The sequence below is a fragment of the Castor canadensis genome, chromosome 1, assembly GCF_047511655.1.
Source record: "Castor canadensis chromosome 1, mCasCan1.hap1v2, whole genome shotgun sequence".
NCBI lineage: Eukaryota > Metazoa > Chordata > Mammalia > Rodentia > Castoridae > Castor > Castor canadensis.
In genome coordinates, this window is record NC_133386.1 from 131,430,575 (window position 1) to 131,451,681 (window position 21,107).

The 21,107-nt window shown below is 36.2% G+C and overlaps 1 protein-coding gene and 1 pseudogene across 1 annotated transcript in view; both read right to left on the reverse strand.

Annotated features, from left to right (window-relative positions):
* Acer3 (alkaline ceramidase 3) overlaps positions 1 to 21,107 on the reverse strand; it is a 146,689-nt gene that overhangs the window by 53,876 nt on the left and 71,706 nt on the right. Inside the window, exon 3 of the mRNA XM_074082512.1 lies at positions 12,136 to 12,188. Coding sequence (XP_073938613.1) covers positions 12,136 to 12,188 — 53 coding nt within the window. The remainder of the gene's footprint in view (positions 1 to 12,135; positions 12,189 to 21,107) is intronic.
* LOC109688606 (N-alpha-acetyltransferase 50 pseudogene) lies at positions 707 to 10,128 on the reverse strand (annotated as a pseudogene).

Here is a 21,107-nt window from a genome sequence, read left to right on the forward strand (position 1 = left end):
AGTAAAATGGTAACATTTGTTAAGGTCTTATCGTGAGGTGCTTTACAGTCATTATTTCATTTAATTTTCACAATTCTAAGTAGATGCTATTGTCACCTTCATTCCAAGATGAGAACACTGAGTTTAAGCAGTTTAAGTAATGTGTCCAAGATTACAGAGATAGTAAGGTACAGAGCCAGACTGTGAACTGAATCTGAAGCACATCTCTAAACCATGTCACCTCCCAAATGTTTCACTTGGATCGCCTTAAAATGTTCAACAAAACAAAACAAAAACAACTGCCATGGAATCATGATATCCTACAAATAAATATATCACAAGCTTTATGATATGCAGAACTCATCTACTTAAAGAATTTGAACAGGATCTACTGTCTTTACCTTAAACATCAGTCGTATTTTTGCCTTCTTTCAGTTTTCATGTGTTAATGAAAAATCAGTGTAGCTACCTTGCATTTCCATAATTTACTGAGGTACCTAACAGGCCCAATTTAAAGATATCCTACAAATATATTTAGAGGGTAGGACATAAAAAGATCTAATTTCTCTGTATTGTCTCATAGACCTATCCATACTATGGTCCATGAAACGCAACTGAAAGACATCATTCTCTTATTTAATGATTGAACAAATACTCATTAAGCAGCTACTATATGCCTAGCATTATGCTGTGTGATAAGGGAAAAAATAGTTCTTGCTCTCAGGACTATATATAACAAGGGAGAAACACATTAAACAGTTAACTGCATAAATGATTCATTATAATTATGATGAGTGCTATGCAGAATAGAGTACCATGATAATAAAATAATGGTCCTATCTTAGAAAGTCTTTTTCAAAAGAGTGATACATGAGATGTGAGAAATATATCAATAGTATTAAGGTGAAAAGGCCTTGGGAGGGAGGAAGAGGAGATGAGAAGCTTAAGCAGAGGAAACAGCACATGCAAAGATCCCATGATAGGAAGGGAGTTTGAGTAATTGAAAAAAGTAACTGTCTTTGAAGGTTAGTTAGTGAGGGAGAGAAGGGATAGAAAATGAGACTGGAGAGACAAGAAACAGAGTAGGCAAAATGTTTTAGGCAAAAAAGGGATTTTTAACTTTATCTTATGGTAAAGTAATTTAAAAAGTTTAAGCTGGGTGGTAGTGCTAAGCTTTTAAAATGTAGGCTTTATTATTATTCAGGTATAAGGGGATAGATGAAGAGACAATTGCCACTGAAAGAGTTTGTTATAGTTCCCAAGAAAGAGAGGGACACACACCATGCCATACCACATAGAACCACACAGGGAAGCACCAGCATGGTCAGGGGCACAAGGACCAAGGGCAAAGAAAGGGAGGCAAGAGACTTCATGCAAGACAATCCAGGGTAAACAGAATTAGTATTAGGGAGTTTGAATATTTTCAGCAGGCCCTGGGGCATAGAAATAGTGCCTCCTGGAGTGAAAAGAGAAAAAAAAGACAAAAAAAAAAAACCACCTGACTAGCCAGGTGCAGGTGGCTCATGCCTGTAATCCTTGGGAGGGAGAGATCAGGAGAACCACAGTTCGAAGCTAGCCCTAGGAAATAGTTTAAGAGCTCCTATCTTGAAAACGTGAAACACATAAAATGGCTGGCAGAGTTGCTCAAGTGGTAGAGCACCTGCCTAGCAAGTGTGAGGCCCTGAGTTCAAACCCCAATACTGAGAGGAAAACAACAACAACAAAAAAAGGACTAGTCACAGGAGGGGCAGTCTCTCCCCATACAGTAAGGTGTCAGGTGTCAGAACATAAAGCATACATAAAATAATTACTATATGGTATCAGATCAGGCATGTGCAGAGTGTGTTCTGAAGGAGAAAGGGTACATGTGGAAGGACTAGCTAAGAAGTTACTGCAGGAATCCAGGCCAAGAAAGTTGCAGATTGGATGAAGGGAGCAGAATGAATATATATTTACATAGATTTTTAAAAGTGAGTATGTTCAAAACATACTAAGGAAGTATAATAAACAGAGATTTGTTGCTTATTTGATATAAAGGTGAGGGAAACTGCAAAGGATGGTTCAAGTTTCTTGCCTCAACAGTTCAGTGGATATAGTATAGTTTACTGAGACTGTGGAAACAGAGAAAATTACAATAATAATTTTCAAGATTTTGAACTTGAGATACCTGTGAGAGAGACAGGTAGAATGTCAATCAGGTAACCAGAAGTACAAAACTGGAGCTCAGAAGAAAGACCTGGACTCTCGATGTTGGTGACTTATTTGTTCAAAGGAATTAAGATTGAACTGAGTGAATGTTAAAAGGGAATTCACTCTAAAATCTGGGTAATATGAATATAAGGAAGTCTTATTTCAAGACCAAAACTAACAAAATTATAACTGGTGAAACAGCAGAGTTCTGGGGTGTGGTGGCATTTGTGTATGAAAATTATGAAAATGAATCTGGGAGCCAGGCACCCGTGGCTCACACCTATAATCCTAGCCACTCAGGAGGCAGAGATCAGGAGGATCACAGTTAGAAGCCAGCCCGGGGGAAAAAAGTTCTTGAGACCCTATCTCAAAAAAATCCATCACAAAAAAGGGCTGGCAGAGAGTGGCTGGAGTGGCTAAAGGTGTAGGCCCTGAGTTCAAACCTCAGTATTGCAAAAAAAAAAAAAAAAAAGTAGGCAACGACCAGATCACAAAGCCTGTAGTGTTTGAACTACGGGCAGTATTATAGGAATTTTAAAAGTACCGTGCCATTTGGAAAATGAGCACTATACTTTACTCCTCTCATCCCAACACTGTGTAAGAGTTAACAAGTATTGCTCAAAGAATTAAAACAACTAGTTTTGTTCATAGGAAAGTACTTCTACTCCAGTGTGATGAATGGATGAGTAAGGCAGGGACACCAATTAGGAAGCAGTTACAGGAATCTGGGTTGGAGATAATGTTGGCTGTAACAGATTAAGGTAATGGGAATGGAGATAGTAAGAGACAGATGGATTCAAGAGTTATTAAGTTGAGTCAAGAGGTGTTAGTGTTGAAGTGGGAAAGTAAGAGAACTTCCCAAGTGTTTGGCTTAGACTTTGAGTGTAAGATGGCTCCATTCACTGAGATAGGGAGACAGAAGGGTATAGTATTTATTTATAACCAAAACATCTACTGTTTATATTATAAAGTCTGAATTAGCTTAATTATTACCTAACATTTAAGCTATTTTTATTATAAATAAACTTATAAGGGAACAAGGATTTGTTTTGTTTGTTTTTTGCTGTGATACTGAGGTCTGAACTCAGGTCCTATACCCTGAGCCACTCCACCATCCCTTTGAGATCTATTGCCATAATATTCTATTCTTGAGAACTATTTGCCCAGGCTGGCTTTGAACTGTGATCCTCCTGATCTCTGCCTCCTGAGAGTACCTAGGATTATAGACGTGAGCTACTGGTGCCCAGCTGGATTTGTTTAAGGGAATAATATTTCTTTTGGTTTTATTTTTTAGATAAATGTATTTTTTTTTTGAGTAATATATTTTCGTTATTCTTGCAAGGTCAGGAATTGAACCAAGGCCTTGCAAATGCTAGGCATTTTACCACTGAGCTACATTCCCCAGCCCAAATACATTCTTTTTAATCCAGATTTTTTCTAATATTAAACGTTATTTTATGTTTCTATACAGTATTTGGAAACAGCAGAAAAATACAAGAACTAAGAAATTGTCTTTAATTTCATCCTCCTCAGGACTACCAATAACCATATATATTAGCTAAGTGAAAGCAGAAAAGAATTAGCTGAATAAATGTGAAGAAATGAAAAGAAAATCCAGGAGAGGTTGCCTAAAAACATAAACCTTTTAAACTCCTATCACCATCAATGTAAGACCTAAAAAAGGTAAAGGAAACAATTAACTAAACTCCATATTCGGAAATTTGGGTTTAAATTTTCTGTGTAATTTCTAGTCTAGCAATTTCTATTCTCCAGGCCTGTTTTTTCATCTATGAAATTTGTAAGTTAGGTTAAATTTCAAAAATCTCTTCTAATATTAAAATTCTATGATTTTAGAGCTGGAGGTATGGTGCAAGTGGTAGAGCACTTGCCTAGCAAGTGTAAGGACCTGAGCCCAAACCCTACTACAGGAAAAAAAAAAAAATCTATGGCTTTAAATTGTTTTTTGAATGGAGAAAGTTTTAGGGAAAGGCAATTATATACTCTTGCAGTGTTGCATGGTTATTTGAGATTTTCCACAGGCAATAGTTGGCTATCCAGTTCAGACACAGGATAGAGAAAGAAGTAAGTTTGAGCTGAGTTAAATTTTGCTCAGAAAACAAGGGGCAAGGGCTTGAAGGATATTTAGGTAAGTGCTGATGTTACAGGGCATAGATTCCAAATTTATAAAAAGGGAAGAGAAGATAGTGAGGGAGAATGTACTTACTTTCAGTTTTTCCTGTTGTTTATAAAACTCAGATATTACATAATACATTTATGTCATGATAACATTTCCTCATGTCAATAGTCTTCTAGGTATTATTTTTAATGGCTACAACATATTTCTATACTTAAGATATGTCACAGTGTATTTAACAATCTGTTGTTAACCATTCAAATAATATACTTTCATAAAGGTGAAAAATCTTTATCATGTGAAACACTGTGATAAACCTGTACTACATCTTTTCCCTTGCTTCTGATTACTTCCTTAAGATGCAGTCCTAGAGTAAGTACAATGAAGGAGTGTTATGGTTTAGATAGAAAATGGCCCCGAAGGGTAATGTACTGAAAACTTGGTCCTCCAAAGGTGGTGCTACTGAGGTGACTAGAGAATGAGGATGTTAACGTAATCAGTGGTAAACGAATGATGAGCTCATAGCTGAACTGGCAACTAGGAGTTGGGACCTGGTTGGAGGAAGCAGGTCATTGGGGGAGTGTCTTTTGAAGGGTATACCTTGTCCCTGGCCCCTTCCTCTCTTGCCCTCTGCTTCCTGGCTGCAATAAGGTAGGTAGCTTCCCCTGTGATGGTCTGCCTCACCACAGATCTGGAATCAGTTTTTAATATACAGAATCTTGTCCTAAAATACACGTTTTTGTTTTTCCGTGATACTGGTGTTTGAACTCAGTGCCTTGCGCTTGCTAGATAAACACTCTGCCACAAAAGCTACATGCCCTTTTAGCTTTATGTTATTCTTTAGAGACGGTCTTGCTTTTCACCTGGGCAAGCCAGAGACCACAATCCTCCCACCTAGGCCACAGTGTAGCTGGGATTACAGCTGTGAACCACCATACCCAGCTTATTGAATGAAATGAAGTCTCACTAACTTTCTGCCCAGACTGGTCTTGAACCTCAATCCACCTGATCTCTACCTTTCAAATAGCTGTGATTAGAGGAGAAAGCCATAGTGCCTGAACCATATATACTGCATTTAATTGTCTATCTTTTTAGCTTCCTTCAATCTGGAAAGTTCTTTGGTTGGAACACATAGCACTTACAATTACAGTCAGCTATCTTTCATAGTGTTTCTCAATTTTGTTTTGCTTGATATTTTCATATTATTAAATTCCATTTATGCTTCTTTGGCAGGAATATCACAGAAGTAATGCAATGTGATTTTCACTGCACCCTCCCAGATGGCATATAATTTTAATTTGTCTCATTATTGATGATATTCACTCATTTCCTAGGTTATAGTATGGTCTGCTAGGCTTCCCCACTGTAAAAATTATTATTTTCCCTTTATAGTTATTTTTACGGAGAGGTACTTTCAAACTATGTAAATGTACTGCTTGGCATCAAGCTTTTCATTTATTTATAATCATGCATTGTTTCACTTAATAGACCATTTATTATCTTAATATGCACTTTATGATTTGTCATTTTATTCAATGAGTTATAACTATTATAATCCATTACTACTTATTTTGATGCTCGAGATTTGGCCAATGGGACCCCTTGAAGCTGGCTCCAGCCTCCTTTTGACAAATCTCCACCATTTTTTTTCATTACCAGAACATCACGTAAGTTTATTTCAGATGTAACAGCAATGTTAAACTGACAGGTTTAATTCTTAATTGTACCAAGTAAACACAGCCACTTAAGTCTCTTTAAGTCACTCCCTCCAAAAACAGAAGGCGCTTTTCTTTTCACCACCACCCGCAGTCTCTTCAGTTCTGAGGACTTTCCACTGATGAGCAAACTGCTTTGGAGATGCTTCAGAACTTTTCCTAAAGTGAAGACTGATCTTGGCAAATTATTTATTGTACAAATTTCTCTATAGATTCTTTTCTCTAAATGCAAATACCATGCAGTATAATTTTAACCTATTTGCCCCATAGGCCTGAAAAACATGATGGGTACACCCTGTGATCTTCCACTTACTAGAGCCACTGTTTTACCTCAAGGATTACTTTTACCATTTATCAAAGTAGCCCACTCAATACAGGACTTTACTTATTTACTTATTTATTGGTGAGGTTGGGGTTTGAACTTAGGCCCTCATGCTTGCACAAAGCAGGTGCTCTATTACTTGAGTCACACCTCCAGTTTGGTTATTTTGAGGATGGGGGGGGGTCTCATGAACTATTTGCTTACACTGGCCTCAGACCACAATCCTCCCAATCTCACCCTCCCAAGTAGCTGGGATACAGGTGTGAGCCACCGACGCCTGGCAGCTTTATTAGTTTTTTTTTTTTGAAGCAACTTATTAATAAGAAATCTGTGTTAACTTCATGCTTACAAAGAAAGAATATAAAGAGCAGGGCTAAAAGACACCAATGAAGTTTCAAGGACCTAGTACTAAATTCAGGACATTTCTTTAGTCTTCATGAGCTCACAGGCACATGAACTGGTACCCAGCTTCTACCTCATTCACATCTTCCTCTTTGGTAAATGGATGGAATTATTCAATACGATTAATGTAGTACAATTAATCCATCACACACATTTAGAATTTAGATTATGTCAGTGAGTATTGTGAGAAGCTATAATGATAGAAAACTACACATCAGTTCCAATTTTAACATTTTCCTATTTTAAAAAACTTGTACTTGGTTTCATAAGGGAGATACATGGTTTTCAACAACCAGATTTAGGGATACAGTCATAGGATTGTTTAGATAGTCCAGATGAAATAGTTATAGAAATACAGGCAGGAATGAGAAAACTCATTTATATACCAATATATCTATTTTTAAAGGCTGATTCTTCAAACTAACGTTTTCTGTAAGTCAAGCACTCTTCTCTTGGCAAGAACAAGCTAAAACTTATCCATGAAGGCAGAGGTGTTTAATGCTAAAATTTTCTTCTAAGATTAGACTTTTTAAGAAATGGATAACCTAAAAAAACAGCATAATCTTCCTACATTTTTACTATCATAAGATTAGAACCCTGTAAGCTCATACATCAACCATCTTCCTTTTCTGTACTTTTCTTGGCACTCAATTAAGATGATGTCTGTTTTACTTTGTACTTTCAAATTCTCAAATAAAAACTTAAAGCTAAAAAGTGTGCATGAACATTTTCTAAAATAATTTTTGTCATTTAACCTATTTAGAGATGAGACCTTTCTACCAGAACTTTACATAAGAGGATAAATATTATGAATTAAACTTCCTTTTTAAATGACAGAAAGCTGAAGCCTTGTATATTGTTTTAAAGTCTATGAGAACATTTCTTGAACCATCACTACTACCAAGCTAATAAATTCTAAATATCAGAGATGGGACAATGGGCAGAAAACATGAGTATTTCAAATTTCTCTCATCCCACAATCTTATTAACTTGTCAAAGCACTCCCTACATTCCAGAAAATGATCTGGCTTAAACAAGACTTGTCAGTAGAGAAGATCACAGTGATATTTGCATTATTAACACTTCATACTTCTCCCTTTCCAAGAATAGAAGCAATTTGTTTAACAATTCCTCTTATTCCAAATCCTTAAACGCAATGCTGTAGGCACAGAGTATAAGCAAATCTGGGATGTTCTCTAACAGACAAGAATAGCATGGCTGTGTTATTCTCAAAAACACTGTTTTTCTTAATATAATCAAATACTCAGTGGCCATACTTTTAATAGCTCTCATTAGTCAACATTAAATGTATTTATTGTGTCACATCTATCCAAGCTTCCTATTAGGTATTTTTTAAATATGTCCAAGAGAAAATACCTGCTTCAGGTTTATTTAGGACAAGTGACCTATAAGGACAAATTAACTCTATTTTTAAAGGTTAGGGTAACTATTGTTGTGCTTACTGGAAGAAAAAGACAGGAGAAAAATTATAAAGAACTTTTTTAGGTCAGTTAAAGACCATATCTCTAGCTGGGATATTAAGAAAAATTAATTTTACCAGCCCACACTCTAAAAGTTAATGCCTTTAGTAACAATAGATAGCAGGAAATACAAACCTGCTAACAACTAGCTCACTCATCAGTTTAACTTAAATACTTAGACCAAAATCAAAGTATAACAGTACCTGCCCTACCCATCAGCAAGAAGAGAAAAAACAATCGCTTTAAAAATATAGACAAGCTTAGGACTTCTTCAAAGAAAGCAATGTTCCAACTCCTAGAAGAGCACTCAAACGGACAAAAAGTGGAGGGAAGGCAATGTCTAGGGATTAGCATTCCACAAAAAGTCTTTAAAAACTCAAAGTACTGCAAACATACTAAACTTGCCTATGAATTAGAGAACAAAATATTGTGGCTGCTTCTTTTTGTCTATTTATTCATTTATTTGAAGTTCTGGGGTTTGAACTCAGGGCCTCATGCTGGGCAGACATTCTACCACTTGAGCCACTCCACTAGCCCTTTTTTGTGTTGTGAATTTTCAAGATAGGGTCTCTTGAACTATTGCCTGGGCTGGCTTTGAACCACAATCCTCCTGTTCTCTACCTCCTGAATAGCGGGAGCCACTGGCGCCCAGCTTCTCTTTGTCTTCTGAAATAAACGGTATTTGTTAGCTCTGCCCTTCAATGGAAAAGTAGTGCTGGTGGCTCACACCTATAATTCTAGTACTTGGGAGGCTGAGATCAGGAGGATAGTGGCTTGAAGCCAGACTGGGTAAATAGTTTACAAGATCCCATCTCCAAAATGGCCAGAGCAAAATGGACTAGAGGTGTGGCTCAAGTGGTAGAGTGCCTGCTTTGTGAGCATCTGTTTTGTAAGTGTGAAGTTCTGAATTCAAATCCCAGTCCAACCAAAAAATAAAATAAACAGCCGAAAAATTTGAAATCATCTGACACTCAAATTTTGAGGATCTTACATCTTAACTTAGGTGAAACTAAAACCTTCTCCTTCCTTCAATTCAACCACTTCACAAAAATAAGAGAACTAAAACAATTCAAATATGATGTTTTAAAAGTCCTTAAAAATATTAAAATCTTTAGAGAAAGAAAAGAACATAAGAAAAATAAGAACAAGGAGGGAAGAAAGTTTAAGAGAGAAGGCAAAATCAATTTGTCTCTCTCTTATTTGGTCACAAGCAAGGGCAAGAAAGTTCACTTGCCACTTGTTCAGCTGTCTGTCTTTTGCACCTCTGTGTTCTGAGCAGAAGGGCCTTTGAGGCTTTTCTGAAGCACATGAGCATCCACAGGCTGTACCTTCTCAGTGTAGTTCTTCTTTGTCTCAATAATCTCAAAGTCAAACTTCCCGTAAAACTGAATGCTGACTCTGGGCTAATCTGCACATGCAGACAGATGTTGTCAAAAGTACCATCTTTTTCACAGATGTTTAAGACATGATTTAACATTTTAGCTCTTATTTCTAGTCTCTGGTAAGGTGCAAGACATCCTAGAGTCGTGATGTAGTCTCTCTTGATTCTGAGACCCACCCTGCAGCAGACTGCACCTACAAGTCTATCAGTGAAACAGGCAAGTTTTGCTGGCTTAAACTTATCATTGGAACAGACTGGAAAGATGACTTAGTTCAATCTCTTCAACTGTTTAATAATTTTGGTTGTTATATCTCATAACCTTTTATCTTCCCTACCTGTTGAGTCCTTGTCACCCTGAGCTCTCCATGCTCTGAGCTCAGGCTACTCAAACCCACCAGGCAGCCTGTTTTAGGCAAGGGAGCTGAGAGGAACTAGGAGGTGAGGCTACAAAATCCAAGCAGAACATGTGTTTCCCACTTGAGATGGTAGGTTTGTTCTTTGGCTTTGAGGATCCCTGCTGCCATGTCCTCTCGTGGACAGAGTTTGAGAATTTGTGTATAAAAATATGCAAACTTATACATATAAAATATGGAATATATACACGTTATCATATCTACTTTATATCTACATGTATTGAAAATGAGTGCACACTGGTACATCCAATTTCAGTTCTTCACTATAGTGCTGATTATTCTAGTTTTTAATTTTGGGATAAGAGCATAGGATTTGAAGTCAGGAAAATTGATTTGTCGTTAGGATTTATAACCTGCGGGTGATTCTGGCCAAATCAATTTGTTTCTTTCAGCTTAACTACTGCAATATGTAAAACATGAGTAGTAACTAAGAGTTGTTTTGAAGTTTTAATAAAAAAGCTGAAAAAAATTCTCATTTTTTTTGTCTCCTTCTTTCCTTCTTATTATGGGGTAGGGGGGAAAAGGGGAATGGTACTGAGTTGAGGTTTAAACTCAGGGCTTCATGCTTGCTAGGTAGGCATTCTATTATTTGAGCCATATCCCTGCCCAAAGAAGAGCTGCTGTCCCTTTTGGACACAAATCCAATTATTTTTTAATAATGTAAAGTTTTATTTTCAGGGTTATTAATTAGCTGTTGCTCACTGGTATGGCCATTCTGATGGCTGGTACCCTTTTCATACAGTTGTTAAATATCTTGAATATCATTGGTACATTTCTTCTGACACACTTCATAGTCTACCTTTCTAATTTCTGTCACATACACCAGACAGTGAATGATTCCTTGTTTCTGCTTATGTGCCAAAATCTAGTATGTCATTTCATTCTTTTGCCATCTAAAAAGTTTCAACAAATTCTTTTAGAGTCTGGTCTAATGCCTTTAACTTTTATAGATTCTTCCAAGCTCCATTGTCTTGCTATAGATTATATTTAAAAAAAATAATTTCCATATTCTATTACTATTTATAAGTTTGTCTTCCCAGACAGAAAGTGTGAGAATAAGCATGCTTTCTGCTCAATTAGGGTCAGGTCAGTGCCATGTCGATTTGTGCATTCCCCAAGTTAAGCACAACATGCATAGCACGCATGATACCTTATAAATATGTGTTGGATATCAGAATCTATCTGAAGAATCAATGTAGCTTTGGTTAATAACTCAGACCACTGTATATGTAGATCCTTCATAATATCAATGTAGAATATGAATTGTATATGTAGATCCTTCATAATATCAACATAGAATATGGGTTGTATATGTAGATCCTTTATAATACCAATGTAGAATATGGTAGCCACTAGCTGCTCCAATGTGGCTAGTTAGCACTTTAAATAAGCCTAATCCAAACTGAAATATACTGAAAGAATCAAATATATACATAATATTTCAGAATGAAAAATTAATAAGTTTTTATGCTGATTGTATGTTGAAGTAATATTTCAAGATATACTGGAATAAATAAAATGTATTATTATATTAATTTCATCCATTTCTTTTTACATTTTTCAATGTGGATGCTAGAAAATCTTAAATTATATATGTAGTTCAGATTTTATTCCTACTGTAAAATGATGTTCTAGATGTTCCTGGGTTAGTGAAGGTAAACCAAGATGTTCAAAGATTGAGGACCAGACATGGACAGCAAAAATAGGATCTAAACATTTGTATAGCTCTAAAATCTTACCAGTTGGAGTGACCAAACCACTCAAATGGATGCCAGAGAGACATAAAAGAATGAAGGCATCTAAAAATACATTGTTTTGGTGAACTGTTTATATCTTTTTAAGATGTCTCCATGTGACTCTACTCTTTAATGCTGTTCTAAAATTGTGTATGCCTGTACAGAGTTGTTAAAACAGCTATACTGTTTTCACTTGTGTTCTCTATGGACAATTCATCTGCTTAATTCTTTACTTAGGCAGTCTGGATCCTTTGATATGAAGTAAACGATAGAGATCATTAATCTTCCTCCCTTTAACTGCCCTTTAATTATTTGTTCTTTTCTCAAATCTGAAGTGTCTCTAGATTTAGAAAAATAAGTAATCAATTTTGTCATTACTAACCTGCATTTCATATTTCAGAGTCATGTGGAAGCACCAGGATCCCATTCCTACCACTGAAATTAAAACAAAATAAAAAAAAACAATTAGCATGAAATTCTTTTGGGGGTGACCAAAGTGACTTGAGAAGGTAATAAGACATTTCAAAGCACTGAATTTTAAGGAAAACAAAGATTATAAAACTTTGTGGCAAAATATATAACTGATGTTAAGTAAGCTCAATAATTGAAATTTTGGTACAGAAGAAAACAAGCTCAGTGCAAGTTTTCTAAAATTCCCTCTACCAGGTGATTTATAAGACTGACAACATACTTTGTTGTATATTTCTATACAATGGATTACTGGATGCTCACAATAAGCTTTAATGCACATAGCTGGTCAGCTACTCTTTAGAACATCCTTGAAGCTCTAACTCAAATAGCTGAGCAGTCTGCTTACTATCAGCCAGTCAGATATGTTTGCTCCCAAACCTGTTAATGCCACTGCATTTAGTGATCAGAAATATGACTGCAGAAAGGAGAACTATTGCTTCCTCAGGAACCATCTTCAGTGCTTAGAATAGACTATAAAAGAGAGTAACTGATAAAAATTGCTTTTGAATTAGGTGTCAATGACGTTATTTGTCAAAGACTACAAAACATGTAAAAATCTAAAATGAGTCTATATGCATGTCTCAAATTCTTCCCAAGTGTCTCCATTTTAAATCAACTGTTTTTAGTTTAGGATTTTAAAAACTGTTTAATTTTTAACAAGACTAAGTAGAACTAAAATTACAGTTTGATATTCAAAGGCCATGCCCTATATCAAATAATTATCAAAGCCTATACAACTATATGTTTTAACAAAATGGTACTTTACATCTCCAAACCTTTCAAAATTCCCTTCTTTTTGGTGGAAATGGAGTTTGAACTCTGGGCCTTCCGCCTACTGGTCAAAATTCTTATAATCCCTTAAGTCATTTTTCATAGGAAGAAAGCAGTGTTTGGAAAGGTTAAGAAAATAATCAAGGTCACATAGCTAGTAAGTGGCAGAACTAAGATTAGAAAGAAAGTCTGTCTAGCCCTAATGATTTTCTCTCTGTTATACCTGTCCTTAGCAACAAGGAAGATAAGTTTTAGAATTCTGATAATATTGTATATGTGTGTGTGTGTTGTAAAAGAACAGAACTTTTACTTAGGAAAAGTGGTGTTCTATGCCATGGTGAGGGTAGTAAAGAAGTCCAGGTGAGAAAACAAACAAGATGTCAATTAGTGAAGACAAAAAAAGATAGAAAGAGGCAGATTTTAGAGATTAGAAAGACAGAACCTAAGGGTGGCAAATGAATGAATATGAAATCCAAAGAGGAGGAGGAAGAGGACTAGTCAGGCATGAAACTGGTTTTGTGCCTAAAATAGGAAACCAGTAGCAAAAGAAACAAGGCAGGAGGTGGTTTGAAAAGGAAACGGGAGGAATAAACCAGGATACCTAACGTGAACCAGATGGAACAAACTACCACATCTCCACATTTCACAAATAATCAAAGGAGAGCTCAGGAAGCATTTTGGTCCCATCCTCTATATTAATGATTGACTAAAATACTGGAAAGAAAATGAGACAAAGAGGATATATTGTGAGCCTCTTAAAATGTTTTATCATGCTGATTACCCAGACTCAAGGGAAAACTAAGAAGAGTCTTAATGGAGGAGGTGAGAATGAAAACTTTTCTAGCTATAAAAATCAAGTTGCAAAAGAGCAATAAAAAATTCCACTGAAGTTAGCAATACCTGCACAATTTATTTCAGTAAAGACTTTCATGGATCTTGTGACAAAAAATAAGTTGCAATAATGTGTTACAAACTTCAAAGGGATTTTGGACGGTTCTAATTTAAAAAATGATAAACTGAGGAGACAGGTCTGTTTAACAAGAATTAAATGGTATGCAATGGACACACGTATCAAGATATCATATTACCTCCATTAATTTGCACAATTTTTATGTTCTTATGTATCAGTTAAAAATAAATTTAAAATAAATAAACTTAACTAGCTGGGTGTAACGGCTCTTGCCTATAGTTCCAACTACTTGAGAGGCTGAGGCAGGAAGATCACTTGAAATCCAAGAGGTGGAGGCCAGTCTAAGTTCAAACTCAGCAACATAGCAAGACTCTACCTCAAAAACTAAACTTAGTTATTTTTTAAAAAATAAGTTTTAATTTAAAGCTGCACATAAAATTGTCTTGACATGAATCAGGTACTTTAAAAACTATTCCCTCAGTGTATAAACTTAAACAAGTTGGAGCTGATCCAAAACTTAGAAAGGACTGTTTTGTGTAAGAATATGAATCAAGACAAAATTAGAGGCACCAAACAAAATAACTCAAAAACCAGAAGTAAGTGGGCTGGTAGAGTGGTTCAAGTGGTAGAACACATGCCTAGCAAGTGTGAGGCCCTGAGTTTAACCCCAGGACTCCATCATCAAAACAAAACAAAACAAAAACAGAAGTGATGGGTCTATCACTCTAGCAGGGAGGTTGGAATGCCTGGCCCAAGGTATGATTTTTATTATTTATTAAATTCAGAAAGATAAGAAAAACATTCAAGAATTCTTTCAACAAAACATATTTTCTGTGATTATAGAAAGAAAATCAAGAGATTTAAAAAAACCCTCCAAACCAGCTCTAGAACTTGGTTTTTTCTTGTTTAATTTCTGAACCACAATGGTAGTATAAGAAAATTGGTTTCAGCAGATTCTTCCAATCACAATGCTTTTTAAAACCTGACCAAAAATATCAACTGATTCTCCCTTAAGATTAAAGTGCCTTAGACTTCAGATAACCTAGTTAGCACTACAGGTGTCAGGAGGCGTATAAGCCTGGCATTCAAGATGGCTTGAGTTTGAGTCATAGTTCTGATCAATCTGTTTTACATGTCTAAGCCTTAACTTCTCACCTGCAATATGTAAAATAATACTTCCTAAATCTGTTTCAATACTGTGAGACTATAATTATGACTCTTATGTGCTATTTATGAAAAGTGCCAACAAATTTTTATAGACTGAATTCCAAACAGTTTACATTTATTCTATATTTTAGTCCAAATATTTAGTCTATAATTGTCTGGTTGTGTGAGAACACTGGCAGAAATCTGCATTGCTGCCACACCAGGACCAATGTTTTCTCTCCTTCCTTCCCTGAGGCAACATGCCTCCTAGCAACTGCCAGTCAAGCCTGTGCTCCAGAACACCACCTCCTTTCTCTCTCTCTGGCAGTACTGGGTTTGAACTTAGGGCCTCATGCTTGTTAGTCAGGTGCTCTACCATTGAGCCACTTCACCAGCTCTCACCTCCTTTCTTGGATCTTCACCTCTTACCTTTTTTCTCCTGTATCATCAATTTCTAATGGATTCTTCACATATTCTCTATAGCTCCAAAACTTAGCCTCCTGCCCCATTTACCTTTGTCTCTTCCCTTTCCTTCGTTCTCAAAGAACTCGACTTTGTTACCTCAACTCCTTTATCTATTCCTCAAACCTACTCAGCATCCTAAAGTAGTCATTTTCTGTCTTCATCTTACTCAAGTTCTTAGTAGCATTTAATATTGAAACACTTTCCTCTCTAGTTTTCTGTAATACTCTATCCTGATTTTCTTATTTCATTAGTTACTTCATAGGTTCCTTAGTTCACTCCTTCTATTCTTAATGTTCAAGTCAGGGCTGTAAATTCAAACATCCAGAGATGCACTTGACTAAGATGCAACAAATTAAGGAAAAAAAAAAAAAAGAAATGTAGAGACTGTGTTCGACTGGGCAGACCATACTATACTAGAGTCTTAAGTCTTCTTCATTTCATTAATAGAAGTACTATCTACACAGATGTTCAAATAAGAAACTGGAAAGTCACCTTTGAAAATCTTTCTTTTGGCACCCACACAATGAATGAATGAGTCCTATAAGCACCACCTCAAAAATAAATCCTAAGCCATACACTTCACACAAGCTCCACAAGTGCTAGAGTTAAGCCACTATCACCTCTCATTTGGACCATTGCAATAGCTTCTATTCAATGGCTTTCCCACTTGTACTCTTTATTTTGGGAAGGGAGGCCATATGGGGCTTAAACTCAAGCCCCTGAGCTTGCTAGGCAGGTGCACTACCACTTGAGCTATGCCACCAGCCCTCCCACTTTTACTCTTCCTGTCCATCAATCCATTTTCCATATAGCAGCTAGGTTACCTTTTAAAAATATAAGCAAAACCAGGTGCAATGATACACTCCTATAGTTAAGCTATAGGAGCTTAGGAGTTTCAGGCCAGCCTGCGCAAAATAGCAAGAACAGGTTTCTTTAAAAAAATAATAAAGTGCACGCGCGCGCGCACACACACACAAACACACGAGCCTGACATTTTCCTATTTAAAAGACTCCTTTGTCTCACCACTGTTCATAGGATAAAACTGTGGCTCTTTGCCGTAGCTTAGGGAAAGCCCTGCATGATTTTGCCCCTGACTAAATCTCTCCAACCTTATATTCTACCACTTCCTCCTTTACTCCTAAGATCTAGTAGGGGAAATTCAGAAGTTACACAAATGCAGTGTGGTGTATTAAATGCACTGAAAAGAAAAGCACTGTATGTAGTGGGAATACAGAAAAGAGTCTTCTGATCCTGGCAGGAGAATGAGGAAGGTTCAAAGGAAGGCTGTCTGGAGAAAATGAATGACAGATATGCTGAGTTTACCAGACAAGGAAGTCAAAAGCAGAGATGTGAAAACATACATGGTACTAAACATAGCAAGCAGTTTGATGTAACTAAAGTGTAGAGCAAATGCGGAAGAGTTGAGGAAGATGAAGCAAGCAAGACAGAGTCCAGATTAGGACCAAACTGCCAAGGAATGGAGATCTGCAAATAGGTTACTCATTTAAGAGGAAATGGTTAAGGAGAAAGTGGGAATGGCTGAAGAACACAGGTGAAACGTAGCAAACCAGTTTTCACTACTGATACACTACAATTTATCAAGAAGGGCGGATTTTCTTAAAAAAAAAAGTTTCTAAATCATCACAAATAAATTCAAGAGTGGGAAGGAACAAATGTCGAATGTGTGAAAACAAAACAGCACTGATTGGCCCTTAATTTATAAAAATTAGAAATTATTGAGATAATTAAAAAAGAAAGCAAACATTTTCCTTTTATTCTTCTTGCATGCAAACGATTCAGAGTTAACATTTTATTAGTATCAGCGACTTTTTAGCCAACATTTGTTTTATTTGATTTGCTTATTTGAGGCGTCAAAGTTTGTACAAAATTTGCATTTACAGAAACTATCCAGGACTTTCTAAAAAACATGCAACAGAAACAAATTTCCCCATATAACCACATCCAAAGTGAAAACTGATACAAAATAGTAACAGAGCTGGTGGAGTGGCTCAAGTGGTAGGTAGAGTACCTGCCTAGCAAGTGAGGTCCTGAGTTCAAACCCCACTGTCCCCGCTCCCCCCACCACCAAATACAAAAGTTAGTAATAGAATAAGGAGGTCAGATACCATCTGTATCTTCTAATTAGATGTTCATATTCACAACACTATACTACAGTTTTAAGAAATTCTCAAGTACATAATACACTTAGTTATTGCCTCTTGATCGAGTATGTTGGCAAACTACCAGCCAACACTCCAGAGTTACAGTGGAAGCTCTGATACTCATTCATTTTGACACATCTGATCACACTGGAAATGAGGCACAAGGGCTTGAGAATCCGACACTAATCATTAGATTTATCAAATGTTATTTATCTACTTTAGAAAGTTGTTTAAATTTCTTTGAGGCTCTGCTATCATACCTGTGAAATAAGGATAGTAATGCTTGTCATGAAAGGTTGCTGTGAGGGTTACCTCACATGTATGTACCTGGCGTACAGTTAAGTATCAACACATTTTGTTTCCTAGTCCCTATCTCAAGCTATGAAAAAAAAAAAATCATGGCTGGGCACCAGTGGCTCATGCCTGTAATCCTAGCCACTTAGGAGGCAGAGATCAGGAGAATCACCCTTTAAAGCTAGCCTGGGGAAATAGTTTGCAAGACCCTATCTTGAAAATACCCAACACAAAAAAGGCTGGAAGAGTGGCTCAAGTGGTAGAAACCTGCCTAGCAAGCATGGGGCCCGGAGTTCAAATCATAGTACCAGGGATTGGGGGTAATCATGTACATAGAAGTCATTACAATTTGGAAGCAAGTTAGTTTATTTGCTATGACAGAAACTTAAAAGTGCAAGAAACACTATCAGATCTTTTTAAATCACATAATGGTTTTACCAAGATGTGTAACAATGAACCTATCCTGGTACCAGGATAAGATTGTGTTTTCATAAAGAGTCAAAGGCATTAACAGAGGGCTGAGGACATGGCTCAAGTGGTAGAGCATCTACCTAGCAAGCACAAGGACCTGAGTTCAAATATCAGTGCTGGTCCCCACCAAAGACGTTAACAGCTTAGTTATGGATTATTTTAAAATGTAGCTACTTATCTCAAGAGTTTCAGTGTTGTTAAAACAAATACCAACTACAACTTCCAGGGCACACGTAACTTGGCTTTCCAGGTGAAACTAGCATTCACAATAGAAACAAAATGCACTGACATTATTAGGCATAGCGCACAGAGATTAAAACATGAGCTCTGGAGAGTTAACCTAACAAGGTTTGGATTTCATCTACTCTCAAGGGAACTGATCCCTTCTCTAATCTGCCACTTTTCTAGTAGTACATAACCTTATTACAGTAACACACAGAGAGAGAGAGAGAGAGAGAGAGAGAGAGAGAGAGAGAAAGACAGAGAGAGAGAGAGAGAGAGAGAGAGAGAGAAAGACAGAGAGAGAGAGAGAGAGAGAGGCCAGAATTCTGGATTAGTCTCTCCCTTCCCACTCTCAATAAAGATGCTGCTGCATTAGTAGCAGATAGGCTACTACATTTGTTTAGTAATTAATCAGCTAAATTAACTTATTAATTCATGTCACTACATTAGTGTGACAGACAGAATGATGCCCCCAAAGATTTCACATCATAAACTCCAGAACCTGTGAATATGCTACTATAAATGGCAAAAATAACTTTGCAATGTGATGAAGCTAAGGACCTTGAGATGGGGAGATGATCCTGGTAATATTAAGGTATGCCTATCACTTCAGTCCTCAAAAGTCAGAGTCCTGGGTAATAGGACCAGCTTTGAAGATATGGCAGCTCATGACCCAAGGGAATGTGGACAGCCACAGATGCTGGAAATGACAAGCTAATTCTTCTCTAGAACTTCCAAAAAAGAAACACAGCCTGATGACATCTATTTTTGACCTAAGAAGACCTGTGTCAGAATTCAACCCTATATAACTGTAGGATAATAAATTTGTGTTGCTTTAATTCACAGAACTCGTGGTACATCATTATAGTGGTAATGGAAAACTCATACGAAGAATGAAAGATGGATAGTATATTAGTTAGACCAGTGTCTGAAGTAGCTTTAAAAATTTGTCTATGGTAGCTGGCAGAATGGCTCAAGGGCAGAGCATGAGATCCTAAGTTCAAACACCAGTTGTGCCAAAAACAAAACAAAAACTTGTGTATGTACTTTGGCTCATCTAAAGACTCCTTTAAAAGGGCAAAATATAGACAGAGAAATATATTCACAATACAAAAAAATATAAAGCCACCAAAGACATGTTCAGAAAATGTGATATAGAATCAATTACCAAAAAAGACAACTCAATTTTAGAATGGGAAAAAACTTGTACAGACACATCACACACACACACACACACACACACACAAATAACATCCAAAGGGTCAATGAACTTGACAAGGCTTCAACATCATTATGCATCAGTGAAATAAGCACTATGCAACAAATCAGAATAGTTAAAATAAAGAATACTGTTAATAGGAAATGTGGAATAGTCTCATTTATTGCTGGGGGGAATGTAAAATGGCACAAACATTTTAGAAGATCACTTGATAATTTTTAACATATTTGAAGAGTATATCCTATGACCTAGAAACTGTACTCTTAGACATATACAAAAATGAGTACATGTGTCCATCAAAAGACATTTATAAGAAATGTCCACAAAAGCTTTCCTAGTAAAAGTCCCAAACTGAAAACAACCCAAAAACACATCCATAGGAAAATGGATAAACAAATTGTATTATATACACAATGGAATATTATACATCAATAAAAGAATAAACTACTGACCTATATATCTGTATCTATATCTATACATATAACAAAATTGAATTTCAAAAATATTACACCTGGTGAAAGAAGCCAGATGCAAGAGTATGTACTATATGAGTCCATTTACAGAATGTTTAAGAATATGCAAATTATTAAATGGGGAAATAGAAGTCAGAATTATGGTTATCTTTTGGGAGGTGCTGAGAATGAGTCCCACAAAACTCTCTGGAGTGACTGATATTTTCTATATAATGCTCTGGGTGGTGTTAACATACATAATTTCCTTGAGTTATATGTATATTTAAGATTTGTACATTTTTCTATTTATAAAATATAACTCAATTTAAAAAAAGAATTAGTAGATGATAGAGAGATCTCTTGCCTGCTGTACTCCAAATATACTTTGCCCATCAGAATACATCTGCCTAAGTAATTTGCTTTGGTACTTTACACACTGTTTCTGAAACATCTACCCAAAGATTCTAAAGCCTCAGGCAGCTTAACTTAGAAGTAATAAATGTTAAGGGAAAAGTAAAAATACAAAATGACAATGATAATAATGGATAAAATATAGTATGGTAATTAAAAGAAGAGCCAACATACTCTGCTCTAGGGTATCTAACAGAAAAATGAGGGGATGGTTTGGACTGTTTAGAGAAGTTAAATTATGTTCAACAGACTAGAGCTAGGCAACAACAATAATAGATAATAGCAAAAATAAGACTACATGTTATGATTTTTATATCATTTTCTTGGAAAATATTTGTTATTCAGTTACTATATTATTA